This window comes from Scleropages formosus, chromosome 2 (genome assembly GCF_900964775.1).
Source record: "Scleropages formosus chromosome 2, fSclFor1.1, whole genome shotgun sequence".
Taxonomy (NCBI): domain Eukaryota; kingdom Metazoa; phylum Chordata; class Actinopteri; order Osteoglossiformes; family Osteoglossidae; genus Scleropages; species Scleropages formosus.
Window position 1 is genome coordinate 20,928,608 of NC_041807.1, and position 27,416 is coordinate 20,956,023.

A 27,416-nucleotide genomic window follows, 5' to 3' on the forward strand; every position below is an offset into this window, starting at 1 on the left:
TTACCAGCCCCAAGGTGAGGGGTCTTTACCACACACAGTACAAAAAGGCAACAAATTCTTTATTCTCACCTTTTATTTTTTTTTTCCTCAGCTTTTGTCTGGCGTCAGTTTCACGACCCCTTTTTGTACAACAAAACCAGGTTTACAAGAAAACAACTCAAAACCAAGTCACTTTTCTCCCACCATGCCCTTGTCTAGGCCTCACGACGGCCCGTCCGGTGGCGCTGGCCTAAATGCGGGTCAGCTGGTGCCACAGGCTGGATGGTAGGATGTTCTCCACCTTCTCCATGATGAAGTTGAGTGGAGCAAACAGGGTGCTGAGGAACTGCAAGGAGACCAGGAACCTGTTTATAGTCTGATTGCTTTGACACTGTGTGCACACATGCAGAAAGGGGGTAATACTAGGGTAAGGGCTGAAAACAGGCTCCTGGTGGGTGGTAAGAGGAGCCAGATCCTGAGGGAAACAGACTGCGCTGTGTTATTGCTCAAGTTTTCTATTGGTGCGTCACTTGGCCCTGATGTCATGGCTGAGAGTTGAGTGAACACACAATGCTGAAATGTCGTGTCACAACAGTAACATGATGGACAACTCTGACCACCAAAGAGCAGCACGGCGAGCACCTTGTGTGTTTTCTTCCAAGACAAGACTGAAGCACCTGCTCATGAATATTCAGAGCAGGTGTAGGATACTAATTAAGAGCTACTTATACAGGGCTAAGAGGCTAAGGAACATCACTCACAGCTTTGGCGAAAACACCCATGAGCTCAGGGAACTGGTGTGTGAGGAGTGCCAGCATGGCAGTGAAGGAGCAGAGGCCCGCAGTGAAGAGGATGAAGAAGGGCAGCTCCTTCTTGGGGTAGACGGACACCTCATGGAACACTGCTTGCAGCAGAAGAGAGAGAAGATGAGCCACACACAGCTGACAACATACAGCTGCAGGCGGCTGCTGGTAGATGCTTGACGAGAAGCGTAGGATATTAGGATATGGAGAGTCTCCTACCTGGTAGCAGCTCTCTGTCGGCCGTCTCTGTGCAGATGGGGTACGGGTAGAAGAGGTGTCCTTTCTCCAGGGGGTACGGGATCATTCGGAAAGCTGACGGGAAGTGAAGAGCGGAAGCAGCGTTTAGCGCTCGGACGCCGCAAATAACGGCTGCCGACACGGAGCAAGGGAAGGAATTTTCCGGATGAGATAGATACTCACTGCCCTCCCAGGTGCAGTGGAGCAAGTTGAGGGCACCTTCCACCCTCTTCCAGTGCTGCAGGTGGAAGAAGGCGTAGGCGATGGCCTCGCTATCCCCCCTCTTGAGGATGTGCTCTGGGGGCAGTATGAGGCTCTTCATTTCTAAGAGGTACTGTGGGGGTGGGCGGTGGAGATATGGAGTCAGTTGGCTCACCTGGAGGTACAGCGCAGTTACAGCGCGGTACAGCACGGTACGAGAGACTCACTTTGGGTACGTGGGGGTTGAACTCCACCGCTCTGTGTATGGCTTCTACTGCGTTCATCTCTGCCGGACTGAGCCCTCGGCGTGACGCTGCCTCTGGGGAGAACCTGCGCAGGAAACAGCACCCACACACACGTTCACACTCCGAGCCCCGTGGCTTCTTCACGCACTGTGCAAACACAGCGAAAGCACGGTACCAAGGAGTACTTACTTATCTGACACGGCCCTGGCTTTCAGAAGCGCCGCCGTGTAACATATTGTTGCGGATTTTGGCAAACTGATATCTGTGGAAATCAGAAAAATAGCGTCGCTATGGAGACACACACAGTCGCAAAAACACTCGACGGACGGAGATCCGCCCCGAAAGACATCATCCGTGAAGGACTTTGGCAGCCAAGAGGAGCCGCATACGAGACTGCAGCCCTTTCTTTGGTCGGGATGTAAACAGACCGTCTTATTTGTGCACAAAGGCACCGTCCTCGTATGTTTGTTCGCACATGATGGTGACCAAATGCAGAAGGGCTCAGCTCTGACACTTCCTTTCTCACATGGTCACACGTCTACATTTACACCCTGCAGGCTGTAGGTTTGGAGTCACCGGGAAATGCAAATGAGCGAGGATGTGAGGTTCCTCAAAGGGACTGTACGGGAACACGCAGCTCAGGCCTAAGACTATGCGTGTTCACACAGTACACACACTCTGGGACTGAGTTCCTGTGGAACGGGCTGTGGCTGTGTGTGTGTGTGTGTGTTACAGGGCAATAGGAGTGGTGCTGCTCTGGTAGACTAAAGGAAGGTACAGCTGAACCTCATACTCTCTCATACACACACACAAAGGGCAATTTAAAGTCTTCAGTCCCCCGGAAATGTCTTTGGACTGTGGGAGGAAACCAGAGCCCCCGGAGGAGTACATGCACCCTCCTATGTGAAACATCTGAACTGAGAGACTGGGAGCTGCAAGACACCAGTGCTGCCAAAAGCAAATCTCTATAGTAAAAGTACTTGGTTGCGCATGGGGGCAATTCTGACTCATCAGGGTAAAACCATCAGCTAAGAAAGGGGCTGAAAGGGCGCAGAGGTGTGAGGGGAAGGAGACAAAAGGAGCGCTCTGGCTTACCGTCGTACTTGGCCAGCACCGCCTGCACATCTGCGTACGCCTGGAGCTCCAAGAGTGACTCGAGCAGGTTTTCGTGGATATTGAACATACTGAGGAGAGGGAACTCCTTCATTAACTGGAAAACATACAACTGCTGTTACATGTAATAAGTCACAAGGTGGCGCTCAAGAGCACAGCAACAACTCAGCTACACTGCAAGGTTAAGGCTCCTTTGGAAAGAGTGACAGAGATATCGGTGCTGCTGCACTGGTACCTTTACAGCAGTACCGACTTTTTACACCGTTAAACAGTTGACAGTCAAAGGAGCCCAAGGAGCCAGGGACTCCAGTTAGAAGAACAAAACAGTGCAAGAGCAAGGGCTGCCTTGACCTCAGTCAGGTCCTCCTGTCCTCTTACCTGCTGTGATATGGAAGGGAGACACACACAGAGCCAAGAGCAAAGGGACCGGAGGGCGATGCCACTTAGTTATGAATGGATCGGTTCCTATCTCAGTGACCACAGTGCGCTCATTGGGTCTGGTTGGAAACTCATATGCCAAGAAGTGTGTGTTCTGAGCACCACTAGGAGAAGTTCCACTGAAAGCCATAAGGGGAGGGGGGGGGGGGACAATCCTGGGGCCACAGGAACACTTCACTGAGGCCAATAATGTCATTAACCCTTAAGTGACAGGGAGCTGTTACTGCATCACACACACAACGCACACTTGGATGCGGCTTTGAATAAAGGTTAGCGGTAGCGGTGAGGATTCCGGGAACACCTGTATGACACGCTGGACAGAGGAGGGAGAGCAAAGCGACACACAAGTGTCTGACGTGGGAATTGGGAAGTTTACTTCAGCATGGGTACTTGCACTTCTCACTAGTACTGTGAACACACTCTTTTGGAGAGTGCCAGTCGGTGTTCACACTCCAAGTGTACCGTGTCAATCAGTGTATCCTCACAGTACAGTGGACCTAAACACAGTGTCAGAATAACTTACATCTCTCATCATTTTCACCGCTTCTCTGGTGCGTCCCAATTTCCTGGAGCACATGGCCAGTCTTCGCTTAATGTACACCAGTACGTTTGTATCCCTTCCTGCGAGACATGAGAGCACACACGTGACACATGCCTCCCACACACACACACAGCTAGTCACGCAGCTTGGAAGCCCCTTCAGAAGTTTCAGTACTTTCCTATGTTTGTCCACCATGTACATTTGGGTGGTTGACATTCCTGGGAGTGCAGTCTTTGGCATGTACAGCATGTGTGTGTGTGGTCCTGGCTCATACTGAGAAATCTGTGTGTTGTACAAGTGTGCTGACTGTTAGGCACTGCTAAAGGGACAGACCCATGCAAGCAGGTTCTATACACAGGAAGCATGTCATGGGCACGCTCTGTGTGTGTGTGTGTGTGTGTGTGTGAGAGAGAGAGCGAGAGAGAGACATCACTCACTGTGCTGGGCTTCATGTTGTGCTCCATGGTGCTGCACCTGCTGGCTGCGCCGGTAGCAGCTCTCCCCTGCCTTGAGCGCTTGTTTGAAGAGCTTCTCCGCCTCCACGATGGTGGTGGCCTCCTCCTCGGCCAGCAGGATGTAGGCGGTGGCACAGCTGTTACACAGGGCACAGCTGTCACACAGGTGGCACGCTCCTTTACACACCTCTTTCTCCCAGCCCATCCAGCACACCCACCACAGCCCCCCTGCAGCGTACGTACTCCTCCAGGTCGAGGGCCTCGTGTGCTGCGGAGATCCTGGCCTGTGGGTTCCTCTCCCTCCAGGCCTTCTGCATGACTGCAAGGGACACAAACACACACGCACAGGTGAGGGCTGCAGGGCACTGCCACGTTTCCTTCCTTTAGCTCCAGAGCTACCACCATCATGTCGTATGACTGCCTATGATGTCATCAGATGTTCCACACATTTTACCCCTTTTTCAGTAAATTCCCTGTATCCACCAAACACCTTATTACTACTATTTTTCTAGCACTTTGTCCAAAGCACCAGGGTACAGTCACAGTGAGAGCTTACTGGCGTCGGCGGGCCGCAGGTGGTCCGAGTCGCAGGTGAAGAACGTCTGGTGGTCCTGAGCGGAGAGGTTCATGTCGTAGTAGGTGAGCGGTTCCCTTCCAGTGACCCACGTGTACCTGGCAGAGACACTTGTGTGTGTGAGTGAATGGGTGGGTGCGTGGTTAACGGCAGCGCTCAGCTTCCTCAGTCCTGAAGAGATTTAAGTGTTACGGAACATGTGGAATTACGTTAATTTGATGAGCGTTAACGTGAAACAGAGCAGCTGTGTGTACCAGGGGCCGTGCTGCAGGACCAACGCTTCACCAGGGACACTTACATAACAGACGTGTGTGTGTGTGTGTGTGTGTGTGTGTGTGTGTGTGTGTGTGTGTGTGTGTGTGTGTGTGTGTGCGTGCGTGCGCATGCGTGCCCTGTGCGAATCCATAGCAGTCGTGCTCCTTCTTGACTCAGCAGCCAACGGCCTGCTGCTGCAGCTGGGAGCAGAGAGCAGTTACCCAGCATGCCCCTGCAGCTCACAGGTCTTCCGGCATTTTTGCCATCTGCACTGCCCTGTCTGCCCCCCCCAGTTTCTCGTGTCCAGAGGAGCTCCTTGCTCACCGCTCCACCAGGGGACACCGTGAAGAGAACCACGAGGAGCTCGGGTGCATCACTTGTTCGCACGGCGGCAACACGATGGTGCCGTCCACAGAAAGCAGCAAGAGAAGAGAGCAGTCGACGTGAGGTAAGCGCAGTACGGCACAGTACTCACCTGTTGTACTCGGCCCCTCTGAATAAGTTGAGCGGATTTCTCCAAACTTTACACTCTGAGTGGAGAACGTGAAGGGAGGAAGAAAGAGCGCTTTCAACATTGGAACCACAAAGAACACGAATACCGAACCTGACACGGACACTTAGTTTACACTGCAATAACATCCGCACCAAGGCACACACACACGCGCAGTAAAATGCCCTGCCACCACCTAGCGGAAGAGAGAGAAGCGCTGCTTACCTGACACACTTTGTCGACTGGAGTCCGCGTCCCCATTGCTGGTATTGGAATTGGTGGGAGAGCTGTTATCCACACCTCCCAGTAGGGGGCGCAAGTGGCTCACCGAAACCTGTTCGATGAAGGAAGTGCCGTACTTCCTGAAGTACCACCACTCGAATATCTGTGGGAGTGAACCATGTGAACGTTAATGTGCCATCAGCTTCCGGCCTCTTTAACACACATCTGTGAAAAGTCCACTGACCTGCTGCCCCTTGCATCAAATGTCAGTGGAAAGTTGACAAAGTGTGTTTTGTGGGCGATTTGGAAGCAAAATACTATGAAAAAGTGGAAGGAGTCCCCTGAGTGCAGAATACAAGCAAGGCAGATGGCTGGGCGCACAAGCAAGGGTTCGAAGCGATCATGGCCAAAACTGCAGCCATTAAATTCTGAGAGTTGATGTTGCGCTACTGGCTACAAAGGGAAGCAGTTTTTAGCACAAATATCTCGGTATATTTCAATAGGAAAATACACACATGTGCGCAGAGATCACAAGCATTTTAAGGCAGTGGTGCCACACGACTACGTAGCTGTCACTCCATCATCAGTAAGCGAAGACGGAGAGGCAGCACAGCGCAGTACCACGTATATACTGTACCTCACTAAGTGCGTTTCCGTTTACGTGGAGCTACATGAAGAGGTCAATGTGTGAAATGTTGGTCAAGCTGTTTACAGCCCCACATAAGAGACGGACACATGAACAAATACCGCAGTAATGTGTAGTGGGAACCGGGCGCCCCGGTACCGTAACCCCCTTTACGGCTGGATTAGGGAGCGCGTGTCGTTCGTGTCGTTTGTTGGCGCGATGAGCCCATTTTCGCTGCAACTTCACGGCTCTCATTCACTCTAACAAGCTGTTTGTGGAGAGGGACTCAGCAGTGCCGAGGCCACAGTCATGCGGTGAGAAAGAGCTTCTCGGAGAGGTGCTTGCTTACCAAGATAAGACCTGATATTAGAGATGAAGTTCCAGTCAATGCGACGTAGAACTTGGGTGTCAGGGTGTTGAGGAACATGCTCACTGCAGAGAGGAAAAAGAGGAAGAGAGGGTCAAGGCCACTCTGACATCAACAAAAGCCAGTGAACAAGCAGCACGACGTGGAAGGTGACGAAAAGATGAGCAGAAGTCATACAAAGTCTACTTTGGGGAGGCTCATGCAGCCACGCAGCTCGAACCCTGCTGCCACACCTACAGCGAAGGACGGACGGTGAAGACCTCCTTCTTCCTGAATGCAACACTTCTTTGCTGCTCCTTCATTCCAAGCACCATCCCGATATCATTCATAAAGTTATGAACGGCTCCTTGCCGCCATATGCAAATACATTCAAATCAAGTACGGTGCAGATGCTGACAGCAGCAACATTCACCTGGAGCTGTTTGTTCTGATACCGATTTAGGAGATGTATCACAGTAGAACGTGTTACTGGATAAAAACTAATTCTACACAGAGACACTTCACACAGTTCATTATTATGCTAAAACACAGCTTCTCTGTAGAAAGAGAGGCACCTGCTGGTTTCACGTTCCCATTCATGACACTCAAAGACCCGCTGAAAGATCCAAACAGAATGTCCATGAGCAGAGGAGCTGTGGAGAGCTTCACCGCCTTCCGGAAGAGCACAGAGCAGCTGTGCTCTGCAGCAGAGAAGGCGTCTCCCTCGGAGCTGACAGACCGAGGTGCGATCATCACCTGTCACACTAGTTTTCCAGGACCTACAGTTGGATTTAGCTTCACATCCAGCTGCAACACACCCGCCTGGAACAGTAAGCAAGAAAGGAGCTCTGGATCACTGGTCTCAGTTTCTCCGGTAATCTCCTGGTGCCGCATCTAACAGCTGAGCGTCACTCGGTCCCTAGAAGCTTGCAAAGACCAGGAGGAGCACCACGCCTGCAACAGCTGTCCGGGCTGGACTGGCAGCCTCTGGGTTCAGTGCCAGCGCTGGAAAGAGCGGTCAAATGAAAGCACTTTCACACACAGCACACCAACTGCCGGCTGCCCTTGTGAGACAGAGAAGACTCGCCGCTGTCCTTCGAGTCCACAGTTCCTCAGCAGCGTCGGACATCATTCCACCTGGACTTGTGCTGACTAGTTAAACCACAACACTAATTAACGCGCAGGTCTTAAGGTCCCCGTTAAGTACCGATGTTGGGGTGGTACTGCATTACAGCGTATCTATTTTATTGTTCATCGGGAAGAACAGGAAATGACCTCAATGGAGGGATACACTTCCTGCGGTACGAGAGCACAGTGCCGTAGTGGGATTTTGCGCATTCGCATCGAGCCCCAATACGTGGTCTTTACACAGAGAGACGTTACTCAGATGACGTTGTTTTCGGCTGCTGTCATAACTGCCTGCGAACCAATTCATGCGATTTCACCAGAACTTTCTGAAATGATGCGAGAGAAAAGGATGTCAGAGAAAAACAGGTGCTGCTGGCTTTCCTAGACAGTATTACAAGTACTACAGCTGTAGATATAGAGAGAAAGGTGGGAAAGCAGAGCTGCACCTTAACACAAAGCTACTAATTTAAAGAAAACCAACATGGAGAAAACATCTGAGAGTGATTCAACAGCAATTCAGTAATTCATGAGCACAGAACACACCAGTAAAGGTTACTTTTAAGGTATTCTCTTGTCCGATTCAGGCTCATGGAGGTCCAGAGCCTATCCTAGAAACACAGGACATGAGGGAGGGAGGGCACATCCGGCACAGGATACCAGTCCATCGCAGGGCACAAGGAAACGGCCCTGTATGTGTGCAGAAAATAACGAAACAAAACCATAACTTTACCTGGGGTTATAACCCCTTCTGAGCTCATTTCCAGAGACCACAGGCAGGAGTTCCTGAGGGTCACGCGCAGAGGTAGAAGTGGACGTCTACTGAACCCATGAGCTCCGGAGACTCACGAGCACCGCGACCACAGGGCCGTTTCTCGAAGTGACCGCGCTACATCCTGAAGATCGCAGCCACCTTCAGGAGCCCACCCTCTCCTCCTCTGCACGTGAACCCCAGTGGCACTAGGACCCAGGGACTGCCTCAGAGGGTCACCAGTGTCCTTCACTGGCAAAAACATGATCTGCAGCTCACTTATCAACACGTAAACATCATCTGAGCAGTGCTGGGCAGGTTTCGTCAGGACTAATAACGCTGTTATCTATGTACATCCTTGAACGTGAAACGTACCACCTGCACACACCATTCAACAAAACATCCGAGTTTGCTGCAGGACAGACGATGGCTCTACTTGAATGTAACCAGTGTAAAAGAAACACCTCCCTGCGTGTTGAGCTTTTTGAAAGGACTTCAGAAACAAATCTTACGTAATTATAACTCAGTTGCAAGACCAAACAAAAGTTACATAACATTAAATTCTGCCTGCACCCAACTGAGATGTCCTTCAGTAGAAGAAACGATCAGGGTGCTTGGCTGGCATAAGTGTAGTATTGCAGCAAGCTGGAGCCCATTTACATAAATGGTCACGGGTAAACAGCGTGTGAAGGGTCAGTAAACGGTCCCTGTGGGCAATGCATCAAGCCAATTCCGTTCCTTTGGGGAAAAGAACTGGCGTACTGCTGAATTATGTTTCGGAAAACTGTTCCCAAAGATTAAATTTAGCTCCACATCTGAGCGTCCATTTACGTAACCACGTTCACCATGTTTGGTCAGTGTATCAAGGGACGTGCTGACCCAACACAATCGATCAAAAGAACTGCGAGATAAGCTGATGAGCTCTCACCAGTGCATTACAGCACAGTGTTTATTTCTGAGATTCACACACACAGACGCAGATGTTTTGAACAATTAGATCCAAAAGAAAAAGCTCAGATTCCTGTATCTTTTATTTACAGGGTCACAGGTCAGCTTCTTTACTTTACTGGCCTGACACAGTTTTAACGACAAATACTTTGCCTGCTAACAGCATTTTGCATGTGGTCTCTCCTGATCTCATTGGAAATCTCAGACTCTTTGAGATACAGACTAAAGCCAACCTGCTACTGGGAATGGCCCTAATATCCTTTATGAAATGATCCTCCAGTGCACTGTGGGTAACCAGGGGTTTGAGCCATTTACCTGAGCACAGGTGTTCACTACTCACTCTAATTCCAGTGACCATTTGGCACCCGAAGAGCGCGGACTCGGGACCTAAAATGTTCCTGTTTCTGCAGTACCACTGAAGTGGATTTAAAAGGGGAGAATGAGCTCTAAAAAGTACGAGCACCCTCAGCTGACAGATCCAGCAGTGCACTTCGAAGGGTGAGGCTGAAACTGGTACCTGTCACGTCTTCATCTGCAGGGGACTGAGCAATTGAGTTACAACCCATGGAGTTCCGTGTCAGACAAGTAACTTAAAGGTTTGAGTTAGAAATGCAGGAACCATGGTGTGACACCAGTGCACATGACTGCAGACGCTGGGGCAGCAGCTCCAGCAACGGCGCCTCTACACACGAGCCCAAATTCTCCGTAATGAACGCTGCTGAGCCCCAGCAGTATGGAAATCTACACAGTGACCCCTAATACAGAGACGCAGAACACACTATCCTGCCTCTCACGCTTCTGCCACCAGGACATCCACTTTGGACATGTGACACTGGGCAGGCAGCTGTATCTGGAGGGATGTCCATCCAGTTAAAGCCTTACTTTGGGCCCTCTCTCTCTCTCACACACACCCACACACACACACACACACACACACACACACACACACACACACACAGCTTCAGAGCTCCCTCCAGAAGAGATACATGCAAACACAACAATAACCACAGCAAACCCAGGAAGAACATCGCGTATGTCCTTTTATCTGTGCCAATCAGACACCACACTGGGTTTCCCTTCAGGACAGAAGCTACATATTAGCGTAACCGAACTGACAGTGCCAATGACCTTGTTCGATGGGCCGATGTAAGCACTCGCACCCTCCCCTAAGGGGCTTTGGCCAACTAGGAGCATTACTCTGGAGCTCTAGGAGACAGGCGTGAGCATTCAAACCCCTTCCTTTGGGGGAGAAGTTGCCTGCCTGCTGTCCCACCCACTGCGACGGCACGTTGCACAGAGTGAGACCTCGTAAGCAGCGTGTTTTCGCTGCTGTCCAAGGAAAAAAGGGTAAAAACACTTCTGTTTCATGAACATAACACAACCTGTAAAAGCACATACTAGAGTGAACGGGACACCATGCTTGTCCACAGAGCTCCTCCGTGCCGCTCTGCTTCTTCACCCGTCTTGCGGTAGAAGCGCTGTCCGTCTGCCCGGCTGCAAGAGGAACGCTCAGTGCTTCAGCCACTCCACACACTCCAAACTCATCACCATGTCACAGCTCTGCTAGCTCACAATGCTCCACTCACACATGCTTCAATATCTGTGGAGGACCATGTGAGTGGTCAGAACCGCACCACAGCAGCTGTGTGGAATGGCTGGAATTGAGAGACAGCGTGTAGTCTTTTCTCTGGCGGTACTGAAGATCTGTGCATGCTTGATGCAGTGTGTGTGTGTCCGTCCGTCCGTCCACACTTGGTCGAGGCAGTAATCCGCTCTTCTTTAATACATTAGTGTGTACTCCTCTTCATCAGAACCCTGCAGTTCCTTGCACAGAATTTCCACTTTCATTAATCGTGCTCTTCCTCACGACTCCTCATACATCTCAGAGATCCACTTTAGCACTGAGCTTTACGGCAGCAGATGCATGGAGAGACACACACACAGATGATCAAATGCCAGTGGTGTCAGACGTGAAAGAACACTTTTTAATAATTAAACTTAAACATGAATACTGATAGTCCTAGACTTATGACTGGGATTCATTCTGATGACCTTGTTGTAAGTCGACGGTTGCAAGTTACAAACCCCCCCCGTATTATATAAACATAAGAGTATGTAAAGAATTAACATGCATATCACTATGTTGTTTCAATAGGGTTTTTTTTTTTTTTAATTTTAATTTTTCCCCACATTACTCGTATTCAGATACAACAGAGTATTATGTTTTCATGCTACCTTATTTAAACATGTCTAAATGTGTGTTCTTCCATTTTTCCTGTTCCGCACCACTACAATACTTACATTTTTCCTTGCTAGCCATTGTAAACTATGTATAACTTAAATGGAATCTCAAGAGAAGAATTCTGTAAGTAAAGCAAAATTTTTATGAACAAAATGCAACAGCTCCTGGACACCCAAAGTCAGACGTAAACAACAACAAATATCCTCAGCTGCTGGAGCGCTCGTCGTCATATGTTACATTGAAACATCAGGATTGGAAAATAATATAATAAGGTTGATGGGCTGTTGGAAGTACGGGTTGTCGAAAGTCGCACGCATCATAGGTTGAGGACCAGCTATACACAGTAATATCATGGGTTTAATATTAAGACAATGCAGCTAAAAGGGCTGTGTTCTCTGTCCAACGTCCACTGCTCACCCTCTTGCCAGTCTTTGCGAGGGAATCAAGTTTTTGAGCATCTTGTCTACATTACTATATAAAACTTCACAGAGTTAAGCCCATTTTAAACATTGCACACCAGGCTAAATATCTGGGATACCAGTCATGTGTGACGCATGAAATAAAATGACAAGTTTAAAGCCCTCTCGACCACCCTGCGGATAAAATAGAATTTACAAAGATTTTTCCTACTTTCATATCTATTTATTTAGTTAGTTGACGCCTTTGTCCAAAACTCGGAGTGTTGGGATTGAACACTTGTTGATAAGCAAAGTCCACATGACATTCTGACCACAAGGCAAATGTCTCACAGAATTGTCTCCTGGAGAGTCACAGTGGAGCATCAGTGAGACTCAATAACACCAAGAGAGCAAAGTGCACTTAGGCATTGCTGATCAATGCCCTATATTTGGCTTCAAAAATAAAATCTTTCAGCAAAAATCCAATTACAGAAGATGTGTTCATAATGTAATTTGTTCAGGAATCTTAAACTCTTTTTTCAAGACAGAAGCATCTAAAAAAAGGGGTTGACTCAGATTAGTTATAGATCTTACTGTTCCATTATAATCCTGTGTTCAAGGTACACAAAGAATTCAATATTGAAAAGCAAACAATCCAGCGGATCAGTGTGCAATTTTCTTAAAGGTTAAATAAAGTTTATTTTTTAAAAATCCATCTATGTTTTCATCTGTTTAGAGCCCTTGAGATACAGATATGTACTTCCACAGCATCTGCTTGGTCTAAAGTGAGAACTGTATTAAATAAACCCATCAGTGGCCTTGGCATTGAGCTCAGGTGAAGTGTTCAAGGTTCAAGGCTTCCCCTTCTACACACAGTTTACACACAGACATGACAGACATCCTTTCATTGGACTGCTATGGAATTAAGTGTCATCAGAGAGGAGCAGGACTGAACATGCGACGGACTACATTGTGAAGGACAGAAGAAAACATGAACCCTCATCAATAATCTATAAGTCACAGGTGTCATACTGTACATTTCTGAATGTCGTGCAAATGGGAGGGACAGGCTGGTTTACAACATATTATTTTAAATAAAATTAAAGGAACTCAAAGCAGTACCACTGTGGTGCTCTAAAGGTGCGTAACCATGGCGGGGACAACTGGCTGCCATCGGGCCCCAGCCAGGAAAGGCATCGCTACCTTGACCACAGTGCCATTTCCAGTAAACACACCGCACTACGCAGCCTGACGTATGTAAACAAACTAAAGTGAAGAGCTGATGTCCTGCTTTCAAAAGGAGTCGACGGAGGTCATTGGTTTCACCCCTCAATGTGCTGCCACACCTCAGTCAGTCCTCAGCTTACATTTAACATGGTACATCTATTGATACACAGATGATGTAATGCAGTAATTATCTCCACACCAGCACCAAGTATGGTAGGTCCTCACAAGACTAAGTTTTAAGGTAAGGAGCTTCATCTACTCTAAAAGACTAAGACCACGGAGATACAACCACGTTAGAGCTGCCGGTAAAGAGAGAGGAACTCACTGAGAGCCCCCCCTGCTGTGTACATCACATCCATCGCTCTCCATTAATTACTCGGCATACGACCCGCAGTAGCAGGGCGGGGGTCACAAGGGGCCAAACCCCCGCGGTGGAGGAATTACCCCAGAGAGAATCTGTGAACATGCCAGAAGACTGCCTTCCACTGCTGTGAAGCTACAGCACCGCTTCTGCTGCACCTTTAACCGTGTGATCACTGGCGGTCAAGGTTCAGCTGTCACAGTAGCTGAGTGACCAGGTCAGAGGAAATGGCAAATAAATCTTTTACTTTTTGGCAGAGGACCCACGAGAGATCTCTTCTCAGTCTGTAACTTCATGAAGTTGTAGACCTCCAGGACAACAAAACACCGTCACACTGCTTTTACAGTTCTTTCGCTGCATTTGACATGCAAGACAAGACGCGTGTTAGGACAACTGATTGACAGGTTAAAAAGTGGTCAGAAATGTGGAGCTGAACGAAGAGAAGTAGAGAACGATGCCCTCTGGCGCCACAGGAAACGCTGCAGGGTGCTTCATGACAACAGCTCTAGGATTCAGAGCATCTAATTCAAAGGAATGTCACACAATACATCAACGCAAATGAAAGTCTGACAGATTCGTGAGCAGAGGGGTCATCGCCACCCACTAGTAAGAGCACTGAAGCAACTGAAGGAGCAAAAATGAGAAACAACTTGACATGATGCAAAGTGACAATCAACTGATTTTCACGCAGAGCAAAGTTTGTCAGCTGCCAAACACAACATACTGAATAACTCCTCAATTTCCTGCCACGACCTGATCCGTTTGTCAAGTTTCTGTAACACCTTCTTATTCTGCTCAGGCTACAGCACAGTCACTTCCAGCCTTTCTCCTTTGCTGCACTTCCAGTACTGTGGTCACCCGGGAAGCAAGTGTGTTGCTGTAGTGAAGCCCCACCTAGAATCTCACCTGTACTACAGGGGACTCATGGGAAGTGATGTGGACCGAGACTTTTGAGAAATCAGGACATCCATCGTGGCAGCAACTTCGTAGGATTGGTAGAGACACTATGTGTGGTCAGTGGTAGGTGAAGGGGACACACAACACTACAGGCTGTCCTCCATTTATGACAGGGTTCGTGTTCCGATGACCCAAAGCTGAAAATCCCCTCATACTGTATTATATAATCATGTACAGCACATATATACACAGCAATCATATAATGACCAAGATACTCTTGGTTAAAACTGCACCCTTTTACACAATGAACACCCTTCTTAAAAAAAAAAAAAAAAAAAAGAAAAACACTTACTAGCCATTTTAAATAAAGGGAATTGCAAAGAAAGTGTTTTGTTAACTAAACGCAACGCAACCACTGCTGGGCACTAAGCAGTAACATAAACAAAGAGCTGATGGTATTGTACAGCAGACAGAGCAATCAACCAAACATCGGGACTTGAAAATAATACAAGGTTAAAGAGGCAGCTGTTCTAAGTCTGAGTTGGTCGAAAGTTGCATATGTTGTAACTCAAGGACTTGTTGTTTTGGGCTCAGAGAAACAACAGGAGATTCAACACAAAGAAAAAAATGAAATTAAGGGAAAAAATATTCACAAAGAGAAGAGCGAGCAACTGGTGGGTTTTGAGATCCTACGCTGTCATTCCCTACGACCTCAGGCAGCATGTGAGAATTAAGGTATCTTTTCAAGACCACAGCAAAGGGAAATAAAGTTTAGCATGTAAAAAGGTTCACGTTAAATGTCTTCAGGATTTTTAATATTATTTTTCATTACACTAACTTCCAAGATATTAACAGCAGATAACTTGTAAACAACTACAAGGATGTCAGTAAAAAGCTTTCACTGGTAGCGCAGGTAATAAAGTCCAAAATGACCAGAAGCTGACAAACACTGAGCAGACTGAATAGGAGTTGTGGAGGTCACATTTTTTATTTTCATACTGAATGAGTTTTCATTTTAATGCAGTTTGAAGTTAAAATTTTTTTTTTTTTTAAAAAAAGAAAAAAAATCAAATGTTATGCTGCAATGAACTGGCACTGAGTCCAAGGAATAACCTGCCTCACACCCTGTACCCTGGGATAGGCTCTGGACTACCACAATCCACTACTGGACAAGTGGATGGAAGTTTAGCCACTACAGTTTTTACTTTCTCACTTCACCTGTATTCCCTCTGATTTCCAGGAATTTCATTAGTAAGAACTCAGCACCAGGTAGCAGCTCATCCTGAACAGAGTAGGGTAAACTCGGGGAAAACGTGGTGAAAGCCTAGTGAAAACCTGGCAAAAGTCTACCTCTCTGACAGATGCTATCAAGTGGTTTGGCAGGGCTCCTGTTCTTCTCCTCTGCCTCTCTTAACCGGTGTCCCGCAGGGCTCAGTACTGGGTCCTCTGCTCTTCTCGAGCTACACTTCCTCCCTTGGCCCTTGGATGCAAATACCACTGCTACGCTGATACCACCCAGCTCTTCCTCTCCTTTCCACCTGGAGCATCAGACATTTCTGCACGCATCGCTGCCTGCCTGTCAGACATCTCAACATGGATGTCTGATCACCACTTACAACTCAACCATTCCAAAACAGAGATTCTACACCTCCCAGCTGGCCTGTCTTCCTGTCAGGATCTCTCGATCAAATTGGACAACTCACTCATTTTGCCTACCTCCTCGGCTAAGAGTCTGGGAGTGACGACTGACTCAAGTCTATCTTTCTCTCAGCACATCGAAGCCACAACCTGGACCTGCAGATACATCCTGCATAACATCTGTAGGATTCGTTACCTCACAACCGACTCTGTGCAACTACTTGTCCAGACGGGATGTCACCTTAGCTTGGACTACTGCAACTCTCTCCTGTCTGGCCTTCTCGCTACTGCCATCAAACCTCTACAGGTGATACAGAATGCTGCTGCACGAGTTGTGTTTGGCTTGCTAAACCGTTTTCCTGTATCTCCTCTACTCGTTTCTCTGCAGCTGCCTGGATCAAATTTAAGACCCTGGTTATAGCCTACAAATGGATCAACAGAACTGCTCCCAGGTATCTACAAAACTTGATCATTCGCTACATGCCAACCAAACTGCTACACTCTTCCACATCCGCCCACTTGGTGGTCCCACGCACGAAAGGTAAAGCACAGAGGTTCTTGGTTTTGGCTCCGTTGTAGTGGAACAACCTCCCCCTCTTACTGAGAACTGCTGAAACTCTATCCATGCTTAAAAAGTGTCTGAAAATTCACCTCTTCCAGACTCACTTCGCCCATGATCTCTTAAGTTCATGTATGGTATAACTGTTTATGATCATGCTTGGATCAATCCTTTACAGAGCCACTCCTGCAATGTAACGTAAATGTAACATATGTATCTCAAAAAAAAAAAAAAAAAACTACTAGGAAGGTAATTAGGAATCCGTGATATTCTGGTAAAGTTTTATGCAGCTACTTGCGTGATGAACGTCGGTGCATATGGTGAAGGAAACTAATTGTACTCGAGAGTCACACATCTGCAGCTATGTCTTTCTCCTAATATAATGCACACATTGTATTTTCTGTGAGATGTACGTCACTTTGGAGAAAAGTGTCTGTTAAATGAACAAATGTAAAGCATAGCCACTTGGCAGAGAGAGGTACCTAGTGCAATACTGATAAGTTCTCTTTTCGCTAAGTACACACACAGACACGCGTGTCTCAAGCAAAGTGGCTAACACAACAGGTCAAGTCTTTCAACAGAGTGTCTATTGAGATATTGATACTGAGATACATGATATCTACTAAAACAACCACGAGCAATGAATATGGACATAAGCCAAATTCTCAGTTCCTTTCAAAGCTCTACCTATGGGTTTTTTTTTTTTTTTAAATTAAAGAAACGCAGTGACGCAAGATGAATAATTATGTCGCAAAAGTGTGACATGAAAGGCTCGGGGAAACTGAATCACATACGAATATGAATGAAACAATAAGGAAAGCCTGTTCAACCCACAGGGCCATTCCTTGCAGACACGTCTCAGAGATCCATTGGCAGCAGAGTAATGACAGTAACAGAGAAAAGCAAAGTAACACATACACTAAGGTTCAGAAGCTGCCTGGAGCAACGGCCCAGCACTAAACTCTTGCGAGCCGAGTTCTGAACCCTGATGTCACCCGTGTCAGTGGTGCCAAGGCCATCACACACATTCAAAGACATAACTACAGTACAGTACAGTATAGTACAGCCTGCTCTGCTGATGGCCTGAAAACAAATGCTGCATCCCGGGTGAACATGCAGGGGTTCTCGTGCGTGCAAAGACAGACTCAGCAGCCCTTCCACATCGCTCACCATTTGCCACTGTGTCTACCAGAACAAACAGTAAAAATGAGGACAGAGGAAAGGGGAGGAGGGGAGACTGCGGCGGCAGGACGATGACAACAAGGCGACAAACGATGAGTTTTCCCCATCGCTGGCTGCTGCTACTGAACCTTTATCAAAATGGTAGAGCTCAGAGTCATGGAGCAATCTCTCACAAGGAAACATGTTGAGAACGAGGGGAGAGCGAGGGAGGAGGGGACACCATGATGGTGAGGGACGCAGGGAGACATGGATAGTGGCAAGAGCACACAGACAAACAGGGGACAGGGCGCCTAGTGCGGGGGGATGGAGGGTACTTACGTGAGGACTCCGTGCCGAACATGGCTGGGCCGGGTGCTGTAGCAGGGAGAGAGAGAGAGCGGGAGGGAGGGGGGGGGGGGGGGGAGGGACAGGGAGAGGGAGAGAGAGAGAGAGGTGGGGGTGAGCAGCGGCTACACAGCAGGGGTCACGAGAGCACACAATGGAGCCCAGCTTAGAGGCGGACAGATGCTGAGCTCTCAAAGCTGCCCACAGCCTCCATAAAAAATTGTGCAAAAAAAGAGGAGAGAGAAGGAGAAACGTCCGTCTGCACCGCTCTGTCTCTGAGGCCCAAAGAAGCAGAAACCCACTGGAGCAGCGATTGCAGGTTTTGCACCAGAGCGTGTGCGTGTGTGTGTGTGTGTGTGGTGAGCCCAATGGGCTCTCCCTCCCTCCCTCGTGATGCAGCGGGGCCTGACGACACACTGCAGCCCTCCTGCCTGCGGAGACAATAGCGCAGGCTGTGCAGACGACGCGTGACGCCCACACTGCGCCAATGACTGACTGCTGCTAGCGGCTGGGGGGCGGGGCTGGGGGCGGGCCAGTCCTCATGCCATTTCTGCTGTGGTCAAAAGTAGAAACACACACACACACACACACACACACACACACACACACACACACACACACACACAGATGGACTCTACCAGGGGAATGGGGGCAGCTCATGTTTTCTAAAACCACAAATCAAAAGTGCATGAATTTTAGACACGAGTCATCAGGACCTTCTCTAAATGCACTTAAACTGTATTATAATCTATTTAAATCCTATGATTTATTGATAATTTCTGTTATTTTTATTAGAGGGGGGTGCGGTGGTGTGGCAGGTTTGGCCGAGTCCCGCTCTCTGGGGGGTCTGGGGTTCAGGTTCTGCTTGGGGTGCCTTGCAACGGCCTGGCGTCTTGTCCTGGGTGTGTCCCCTCCCCCTCCAGTCTTATGCCCTGTGTTGCCGGGTTAGGCTCCGGTTTGCTGCGTCCCAGCTTGGGACAAGTGGTTTCAGATGGTGTGTGCATGTGTGTGTGTGATTGTTATTAATGCTCCCGGAAACATCATTTACAAAGGAGTCTAAACACAACGATCATGTTTTAAACAACTCCTTTGTAATTTGAAGGATGTGTGAATTTAATTCTAATCTTAGTACATAATTCCGTGATAATCTAATTAAATCCCTCCTCCCCCAGATGAAGTATGGTGCAAAATGTGCAATTTTGTGTTTACCCCCATTCAGACAGCTGTACAGTCCAACAGCAGCTCAAAGGGCTCATAATTATGCATATGGCTGTGCTCACTGGCTCGTTGGCTCCCGGGGTGGTACGGCGCAGCATGGTGTAGACCCCCACGAGGCTCCAGCACTGCTTCAGTAACTCCAAAGATCCGCACGTGGGGGATTTTCACTACGCTGCACCCCTCGGAAATTACCCAATAGAGAAGGACCATGTCGAGTGTAACAGACGTCCATGGGGGTGAAAGCACTGAGAGACAAAGTGTGTATCCCTGAATTAGCGTACCTGACAACCTACATCCCCCTCCACAACAGCTTTTATAACCCTCATTTACAAAAAAAGATACACCTTGACAGAGACTTACAGACAGGGATACAACTGCAACAGGACAATATGGTACATAAAATTGTTCTCATTCAGCCCCAGAAATGGGTCTGGCGATACTATGTGACATGCCAAAGAAACGTGTTTCTGGGCACACCAGAGCGGTTGTCAGTATATTTGCAGCCTATGCTTTCCAGATGAAGTCTCTCTGATGAGGGCGAAAGCGAGGACCGCATCCAGGTTGCTAGGCAACTGCGAACAAGGTGAGGATGAGTGCCTTCAATATTCAAAGGCAACACAGATAAACTCATTAACCAGCACATTTATCTAGCACACATCCATCTGGCCGACGCATGGAAGGCACCTACTCAAGCAAGATCGGTGCTTTCAGCCACCAGTCGGCGGGAGAGATGAGACGGGGCATTAACTTGAGGCTTTGAGACAAACCTCTAGATGACACAAAGTGGGGACTTAGGACCTATCTCTGTGACTTACTACTGCCATTGTCCTCAGATACTGACATATTAAACTGCAAAAAGGATTAGTCTGAGAGCACATGCAATGGACAAGGAGACACGAGTAGAGAATATTTGTTCGGCTTAGTTTCATAAATAAATAATGGCTCAGCTTCAAAAGCAGGCACACAGAGGAATATAACGTTACTGCAATAATTAAGGGACCACTTCCTACGAGATCCATGCACACACACACTCAAAATGTTGTAGCAGCCAATAAATGCTGTGTAAAACCAGCGTATGAATGAACCTGCAAGCTTTTTCCCTAAAGAGACATGGTCTCATCCTTTCATGATAAATGTCATAAGGTTCAGTACAGGAGCAATCACAGTGCAGTCCATAAAGTGACACAACATCGTACAATACTCCAGGTGAAAAATTTTTGTGACATAAAAACAACTGCTGTGAGCCACAGGAAAAGGGCTTTTTATCAAAGTTGGAGGTTATAACACCTCAAACCACGTTCATTAACACAACCTCTCCGAATTATATCGGGGCACTAGAGTTTATGACAAACTGAGATGGAAAACATGCTGTAATAAAGGCTGCAAAAAACAAGTATAAAAATTTTGCACTGCAATACAGACCAGAGCGCACCCACATGTCACAGACGTCTTTCTTGCTTTCTTTCAGGCTCCTCCACTACTAGTTATGCCCCCAGAGCAGGAGGGAAACACTGGACCCGTTTTACAAGGTGTCATTGCAGACTAGGTGCAAGAAACAGAGACATAATCATTATTAAATACTATTATTAAACATGCCATAGTGTTTTAGAACTGCCATCAAAAGCAGTTATAGACAATGTGAAATGGGTAGGACAACACTGGAGTGTGTCTCTGAGAAATCTCTAGACTGCTGAGGAACTATATGGGGTCAGACTTTGGTGCATGGCAGGAAACTGCCCATTACACACACTCCCACATCCAGACAAAGATGAGACTGCACCCAGCTTGTGTTTTGAACTGCATGATTCTCATTTTGTAGAAGTACTTCATCGCTGAGTGCTTTCTTATCTTTTTATAGGGGAAAAAAAAAAAAACACACTGATACCAAGAGCGGTAATTTCAGGGTCAGCAGCTGCAGAGCTCAGTGTGTATTTTATCTGGGTTTTAAATTTGGAGGACACAGTGAGATCAGCACTCCAAGGTGAGAGCAATATTTGAAAAGTAACCAACAGAACTGCAAAAACACCTGGGAGAAGAAACAAGCAAGCACTGAAAGAAGGTTTTCTTACCTCTTTTTAAATGCCACACCTTTAATGTTTTAACTGTTTTTACCGAGCTCTCCTTACAGCAGTGTGCCAAACAGCTTGAAAGCTGGACAGTGACTGTACTGCCCAGAGTGACACTTATGTTAATTTAACCAGTAGTTTGAAGAGAAAACAAGAACTGGTGATTAATTATTAATTGGTTTTACTGCACACGTTTTTATGACTGTTTCCCTAATTGAACTGTTTAATTTACCAGTGACACAAGACAGCCTGAAGGCTGTGCAGCTGCTGCGCTGCACAGACACTGACCTACTCCTTTTGAAAAGCTGCCACTTGCTGAAATAGCACAGAGGAGCAGCCCCTGGCGTTCTCATATCAACTTTTTTCCACGCGATGTGTAAAATGACCAGAAATACTGTTGTATTATGTAATGCTCTCGAATGAAAGAAAGAATTTATTACCACAAGCCGCTGTACCGGGTTTTTTTTTGTTGTGCCACTATAAGAGCACTGAGTGCATATTGGGGTGTGACACAAAACAACAAGAGGCGGATTTGACACCCTTGATGTTCATTCATAATGCAGGATTTAAATGCAGATCAGCAAATATCTACTAAGGACAGCTGAAAAAAAGCTTGGGCCCTTACAGTTGTCCATGAGGGTCATTATTCTAAGGCAAAACATTCATGCAAGTGCTTTAGCTGTTCCCTGTATCTGCTGCCACCTGTCGACTATGGGCAGAAGTGCGACTATTAAATCAACGTTCTTCATGACATTTATATTTACCTTTAATCATTTATCAGACACTTTTCTCCAAAGCAACGCACATCTCAAAGGAAAATACAATGAGTGCATTACATCAACACAAGGTATACATTTCTATTTCTTTGTCTAAGTGACACTTTTCTCCAAAGCAACTCAATCCCGGGCCATCGGAGAGGCAAAGCGCGCACATGCCCAGAGAATCCACAGCCACTTCCAGAACAGCGGCGACACGCGGTGCACGTAGAAGGGCATCCAACCCATCACCAACCACAGGACATCATCACCTGCCCGTGACAGCAATGTGTCCCTTCCAGATGCGCTGAACAACTTCTACGCTTGGTTTGAGGCGCAGAATGACGTAGCGGCGAGGAAGACCACCCGTCCTCCCAATGACCAGGTGCTGTGTCGTATCACGACTGATGTGGGGGGGTGAACAAAACAAAACTCTGTGCAGCGTCAACCCACGGAAGGCTGCTAGACCAGATAACATTCCTGGCAGAGTGCTCACACGATGTGCAGACCAGCTGGCAGATGTTCTCACTGACTTCTTCATTAACATCTCACTGAGCAGTGCCATCATTCTAACGTGCTTCAAGGCCACCACCATCATCCCCGTGCCAGAGAAGTTTTTAGTGTCCTGCCTCAACAACTACCGTCCCGTCGCGCTCACACCCATCATCACAAAGTGCTTTGAGAGGCTCATCATGAAGCACATCAAGACCCTGCTGCCCCCCTCACTGGACTCCTTGCAGTTCGCTATCGTCCCAAGCGCTCAATAGATGACACCATCGCCAACACCCTCCATCTGGTCCTTACCCACCTGGACAAAAAGGACATGTACGTTCGAATGCTGTTCATAGACTTCAGTTGAGCATTCAGTACAATCATTCCTCAGCACCTGATTGGAAAGCTGAGCCTGCTGGGCCTGAAAACCTCCCTCTGTAACTGGATCCTAGACTTCCTGATTGGAAGACCTCAGTCAGTCTGGATCAGGAGCAGCATTTCCAACACCACCACACTGAGCACTCGGGTCCCCCAGGGCTGTGTGCTCAGTCCACTGCTGTTCACTCTGCTGATTCACGACTGTGCAGCAATGCACAGCTCGAACCACATCAAGCTCGCCGACGACACGACCATGGTGGGTCTCATCAGCAAGAACAACGAGTCAGTACACAGAGAGGAGGTGCAGCGGCAAACGGACTGGTGCAGAGCCAACAACCTGTCCCTGAACGTGGACAAAACAAAAGACACTACTGAATTACTTAAAATGCTTGATAAACAATGCAACAGAGTAATTTTGAGTAGAGCAATTTTAGGGTAAGTACATTGCTCAATGGTGCTACAGCATGAATTGAGAATTGAACCTGGTTCCTTCAACTGCAAGCAGCACCCATACCTCTTTTTAACACTGACAACATCATGTCTGACTAAGTGCTAAAGAGGAGGCTGATTTCCAGAACACATGATAATTGTCCCACTTTGAGGACACAGGTATCGTGTCTCAGTCCATAAAGGAACATCAAGTGACAAATACCACTGTTTCTGACACTTTCCTGACCTTGGATGCTACGGCTATTTGTAACTAAGGACATCTCCATGGAAACAGCAGGAATGGCATGCTCTACAACCCCTGCTGACCTACAGCAGAGCTCCTCAGATCTTTCCTGGAGACGATCATCCCTACAGGGGTCACGTACTTTCAGGCAGCACTGCATCTGCTCTCTCTGCAGTGGTATCAGCTGTGACACATGGAAGGTAATACACAACACGACACAAACACAACAGGAAAGAGAGACAGACAGTGAGAGGCTAACACTTTCAGATTCTTATTACAGCCCTAGTGACAAGTCTTCTATGAGAATGACTGCCAGTGCTGAGGATGACTGTACTGCTGATGAAGATGGACCGGAGAGGACAAGGACAAGGACAAGTTTATGGTCGAGCAGAGTCCCAAAGAAAGGAAAAGGAAAAAGCTCATTTCTGTCGCGTGAAACTCTAGCTACATTCAAGAAGGGTCTGAAAACTCACCTTTTCTGGACCCACTTCACCCAAGATCTCTCCAACTCATTTACAGTGTAATTGTCCACGCACTGTAACTTCATGAGCATCCCCAGAAACAGCAATTATTCAGCCATTACTCTGGCATTATACTTGCTCATTTGTGTATCTTATATTTTAAAAAAACATGGTGGGAGGGTATCAGGATTTATCTATCCTGTGTCTTATGCACCTACTCAACGATGAACACTTTATATACGTATATAACCTCGTTTCTTGGATTTTTGCACTAATGGTAATCTTAGTAATTTTTGTAAATTTGTGATTTACGCCCTGTGTTTTCCTTGTGTTTTTCTTTCCTTATGTCCTTATAATTTATGTCATAGGCTGGTGAGAGTATTCACAGAGCAAGAATCTCATTGTACGGTGTTACGAACTGTTTACTGTACACATGACAAACTCTTGAATGAACCTCGGTGCTGCAAGTGGTAGGGAACAAACTAGGTTTGCTTGAGACTTTCATGTCTGCAGCTATGTCGCCTTCTCTTAATGTAATGCATAAATTGTACTTTTGCTGAGATGTACGTCACTTTGGACAAAAGTGTCTGCTAAATGAATAAATGTAAAAGCGTCAAATTTACCTCTGCGTTTACATTTACATTCAACATTAATCCATTTTGCAGACGGCTTCCCCCAAAGCGACATACAACTCCAGGAACAAACAGTCGATCCAACAAGGTGAGTCTTTATTGCCCCAGGAGTCTTGGAGACGTCTGCATGTAGGAGAGGGGTCTAAACTGTGCTGGGAGCCATGGCATGTGCCAGAATGTGGGGTTCTCACTGCCCTTGATCCTGTTTGTTTCTTTTACGGGAACAACTTGTACCCCAAATTGCACCACAAAGAGCATTAAATAATACGCAACAAACTAGCTCAATTCATTTTTAAGAACATTATTTAACGTTAAGTTGTACAGCTACGGCACAAGGAGAGAAAAGGACATGCACAGCTGGTCCGGTGAGGACTCAGTTTGACACACGTCATGCGGAACGAGGAAGACAGGGAGGGGACAGCTTGTCGGGTTTGAGCTCTGGGGCATCACAGACGTCAGCGGTGAAAGATTCGCATCTGCTGTGGCGGTCGGGTTACCAGCGTCAGTCACGAAGCTTCTAAAAAAAGGGGATCCCCTGGAAGGGGGGGGCTCTGCGGAGGTGACACAGCACCAGGGTACTGAAGAAGCTGGAAGCTTCCTTCACTACTCATGTGAGCATCAATAAACAATGCCAGCATCACAACTGCAAAAAAAGGTTGGAAGGGGAAATCTCACTCACTCACTCACTCACTCACTCACACACACACACACACACACACCCCTCAGGTGTATTAAGTCATATACTCCTCAATCCCACTTTAGAACAGAACCGGCATTGGCACCACACCTTGATCGTGTACAATGCTGAGCCTGGGTGCGAGTGGCCCAAGCTACAGGCCGGGTCCCCGAAACTGCAACGCACGGTACGAGACACACGCGTGGTCCCACCAACAGGTCACCTTTTCACCACAATCTAAACCACCTGCCTTTAAAGGAGAAGTCAGACTTACTGCTCAGCCTTGTTCGGGGCAGCAGGTGGCGCAGCGGCTTGAGCAATCACCTTGTCACCAGGAGGTTACTGGTTCGAATCCAACTCCTGCCACAGTATACTTGAGGAAGGTACCCTGTTTTATCCTCAGTCGCAGTGCCAGCTTCACCTGCAACTGTGCAGAAAGAGCGGTAAACACCAACGGAGCCAGGTGAACAGACACGGCGACCTTAGTTTAAGCGTTCCCGTGCTAAACCTCGGGACCGGGGAACTTTCTTCTGAGATCATGCCTTTGAAATGTAATTCTGAAGCTTTGACTCTGCACTATTCCATTTAATAAGATTTCTTCCTTCTTTAAAAAATGCTTTATAAAATGCTTCCCTACCCTGGCCCTGCAGTCCGGCGTGATGGGAAACGCAGCAGTGGTAAATCGGGGTAAAACTGCCTGAGACCAAGGAGCAGGCTAATGAAAGGAAACTCCAGAAGTTACTGTACTGCTGTATCTGGTGAAATGCTGCTGACAGGACTGCTCTCGCGTCACGGTACAGTTACACTGCGCTGGAGGACTTTACCGGGGTATTTTACTGCCGGGTGGCTCCCTCGCAGTGCGAGCATCGCCTTTCTGAGGGGAAATAACACCATTACCGTGCACTCTGCCACGTTTCCCTCGGTAAAAGTGCAATTCACCACGTTTTCCCACGTAAACTTAAGGGAGTCTGAAGTACGGCACGGTTCGCACACACGATGAGACGAGTTAGTTGAAACGGAACCGCACGGCGGCTCTCGCTAATCATGTGGTACCGTATTCCGACCGTTTTCTGCTTCACACTGTGTGTGTGTGTGAGAGGGAGGGAGAGAGAGCGCAAACACAAACGAAGCGCGTGCCCATAGAAAATGAAAGATAAGCGCGAGCCGCGGAAAAAGGGATCCGTCCGCGAGCTTCGGCAACTTGGTTCAGCGCCACATCGTGACCGTCGATCACGAAGAACAAGGAACACCGTCACGTCTAGTAGACGACATTCTTGGTATTTCGTTTAGACTTGAGCCCACACATACATACAAGTACACACATACACACAGACTAGCGCGAGGCGAGCGCAGACGTGTCACTCCCGCCCGCCGTTAGCCGCCATGCTGGCAGCTGCGCGAGCAACTTTGGGTGCCGGGGGTGAATAAAGTGCGCAGTTAAAGTGTGTAAGGGTGTATGCGTGCATGTGTATGTGTATGTGTGTACGCGCGTGTGCCGGGGTCGCGCCGCAGCGGACGCTCACCTGCGCTCACACTGTCGCTGATCCGGAAGGGCACCCGCAGCGCGCACACGAGAACGAGCATGACAAAGAGCCAGACGCTCCACAAGTAGGTCCACGAGCGCACGGCGCGCGCCTTCAGCTGCCCCACTGCGCTCGCGCCATTCTAGGCCACGACCAGAACGCTCTCTGCTGCCGCGTGGCGGCCGGACTCTTCTCGCGCCTCGGTGAACCCCGGCTATCAGTACTCAGTATTCGGTACCCAGTATTTAGAAGCGTTCGCCATCACTGGTAATTCTGTGCGTGGACGAGTTCGGCACGAGCTACAAGTGGTCCGCTGCAAGGCGGCTTTAACGGTACTAATTAATGGTTTTGTTGAAATCCTACGGC

The 27,416-nt window shown here is 47.9% G+C and overlaps 1 protein-coding gene across 6 annotated transcripts; it reads right to left on the minus strand.

Annotated features, from left to right (window-relative positions):
- Positions 1 to 62: 62 nt before the first annotated feature.
- Positions 63 to 27,225, minus strand: LOC108931546 (suppressor of tumorigenicity 7 protein homolog). 6 transcript variants are annotated; one of them, XM_018747355.2, is made up of 17 exons: positions 27,051 to 27,225; positions 25,802 to 25,954; positions 18,171 to 18,206; positions 6,528 to 6,610; positions 5,557 to 5,716; positions 5,317 to 5,371; positions 4,569 to 4,684; positions 4,256 to 4,331; positions 3,995 to 4,149; positions 3,540 to 3,637; positions 2,561 to 2,675; positions 1,655 to 1,727; positions 1,448 to 1,550; positions 1,203 to 1,353; positions 1,002 to 1,094; positions 741 to 883; positions 63 to 325 (listed from the first exon to the last, which is right to left on the minus strand). In XM_018747355.2, exons 3-17 carry the CDS (start codon positions 18,190 to 18,192, stop codon positions 230 to 232), a joined length of 1,539 nt encoding a protein of 512 aa, XP_018602871.1. In that variant the 5' UTR covers positions 18,193 to 18,206; positions 25,802 to 25,954; positions 27,051 to 27,225; the 3' UTR covers positions 63 to 229. The 6 variants fall into 6 exon arrangements, with proteins under 6 accessions (XP_018602871.1, XP_018602868.1, XP_018602867.1 ...); XM_018747352.2 differs by lacking the exon at positions 25,802 to 25,954 and having other exon boundaries at positions 741 to 880; XM_018747351.2 differs by lacking the exon at positions 25,802 to 25,954.
- Between the last annotated feature and the right edge of the window lie 191 nt (positions 27,226 to 27,416).

Excerpts from the sequence above, each read along its gene's own strand:
- LOC108931546 (XM_018747351.2), bottom strand. The coding sequence starts at position 27,111 with ATGCTCGTTCTCGTGTGCGCGCTGCGGGTGCCCTTCCGGATCAGCGAC. Across the intron at positions 4,685-5,316 it reads AGAGGGGCCGAGTACAACAG|GTACACGTGGGTCACTGGAA; the intron begins GTGAGTACTGTG and ends TGTCTCTGCCAG. Across the intron at positions 326-740 it reads TGGGTGTTTTCGCCAAAGCT|TTCCTCAGCACCCTGTTTGC; the intron begins GTGAGTGATGTT and ends GTCTCCTTGCAG.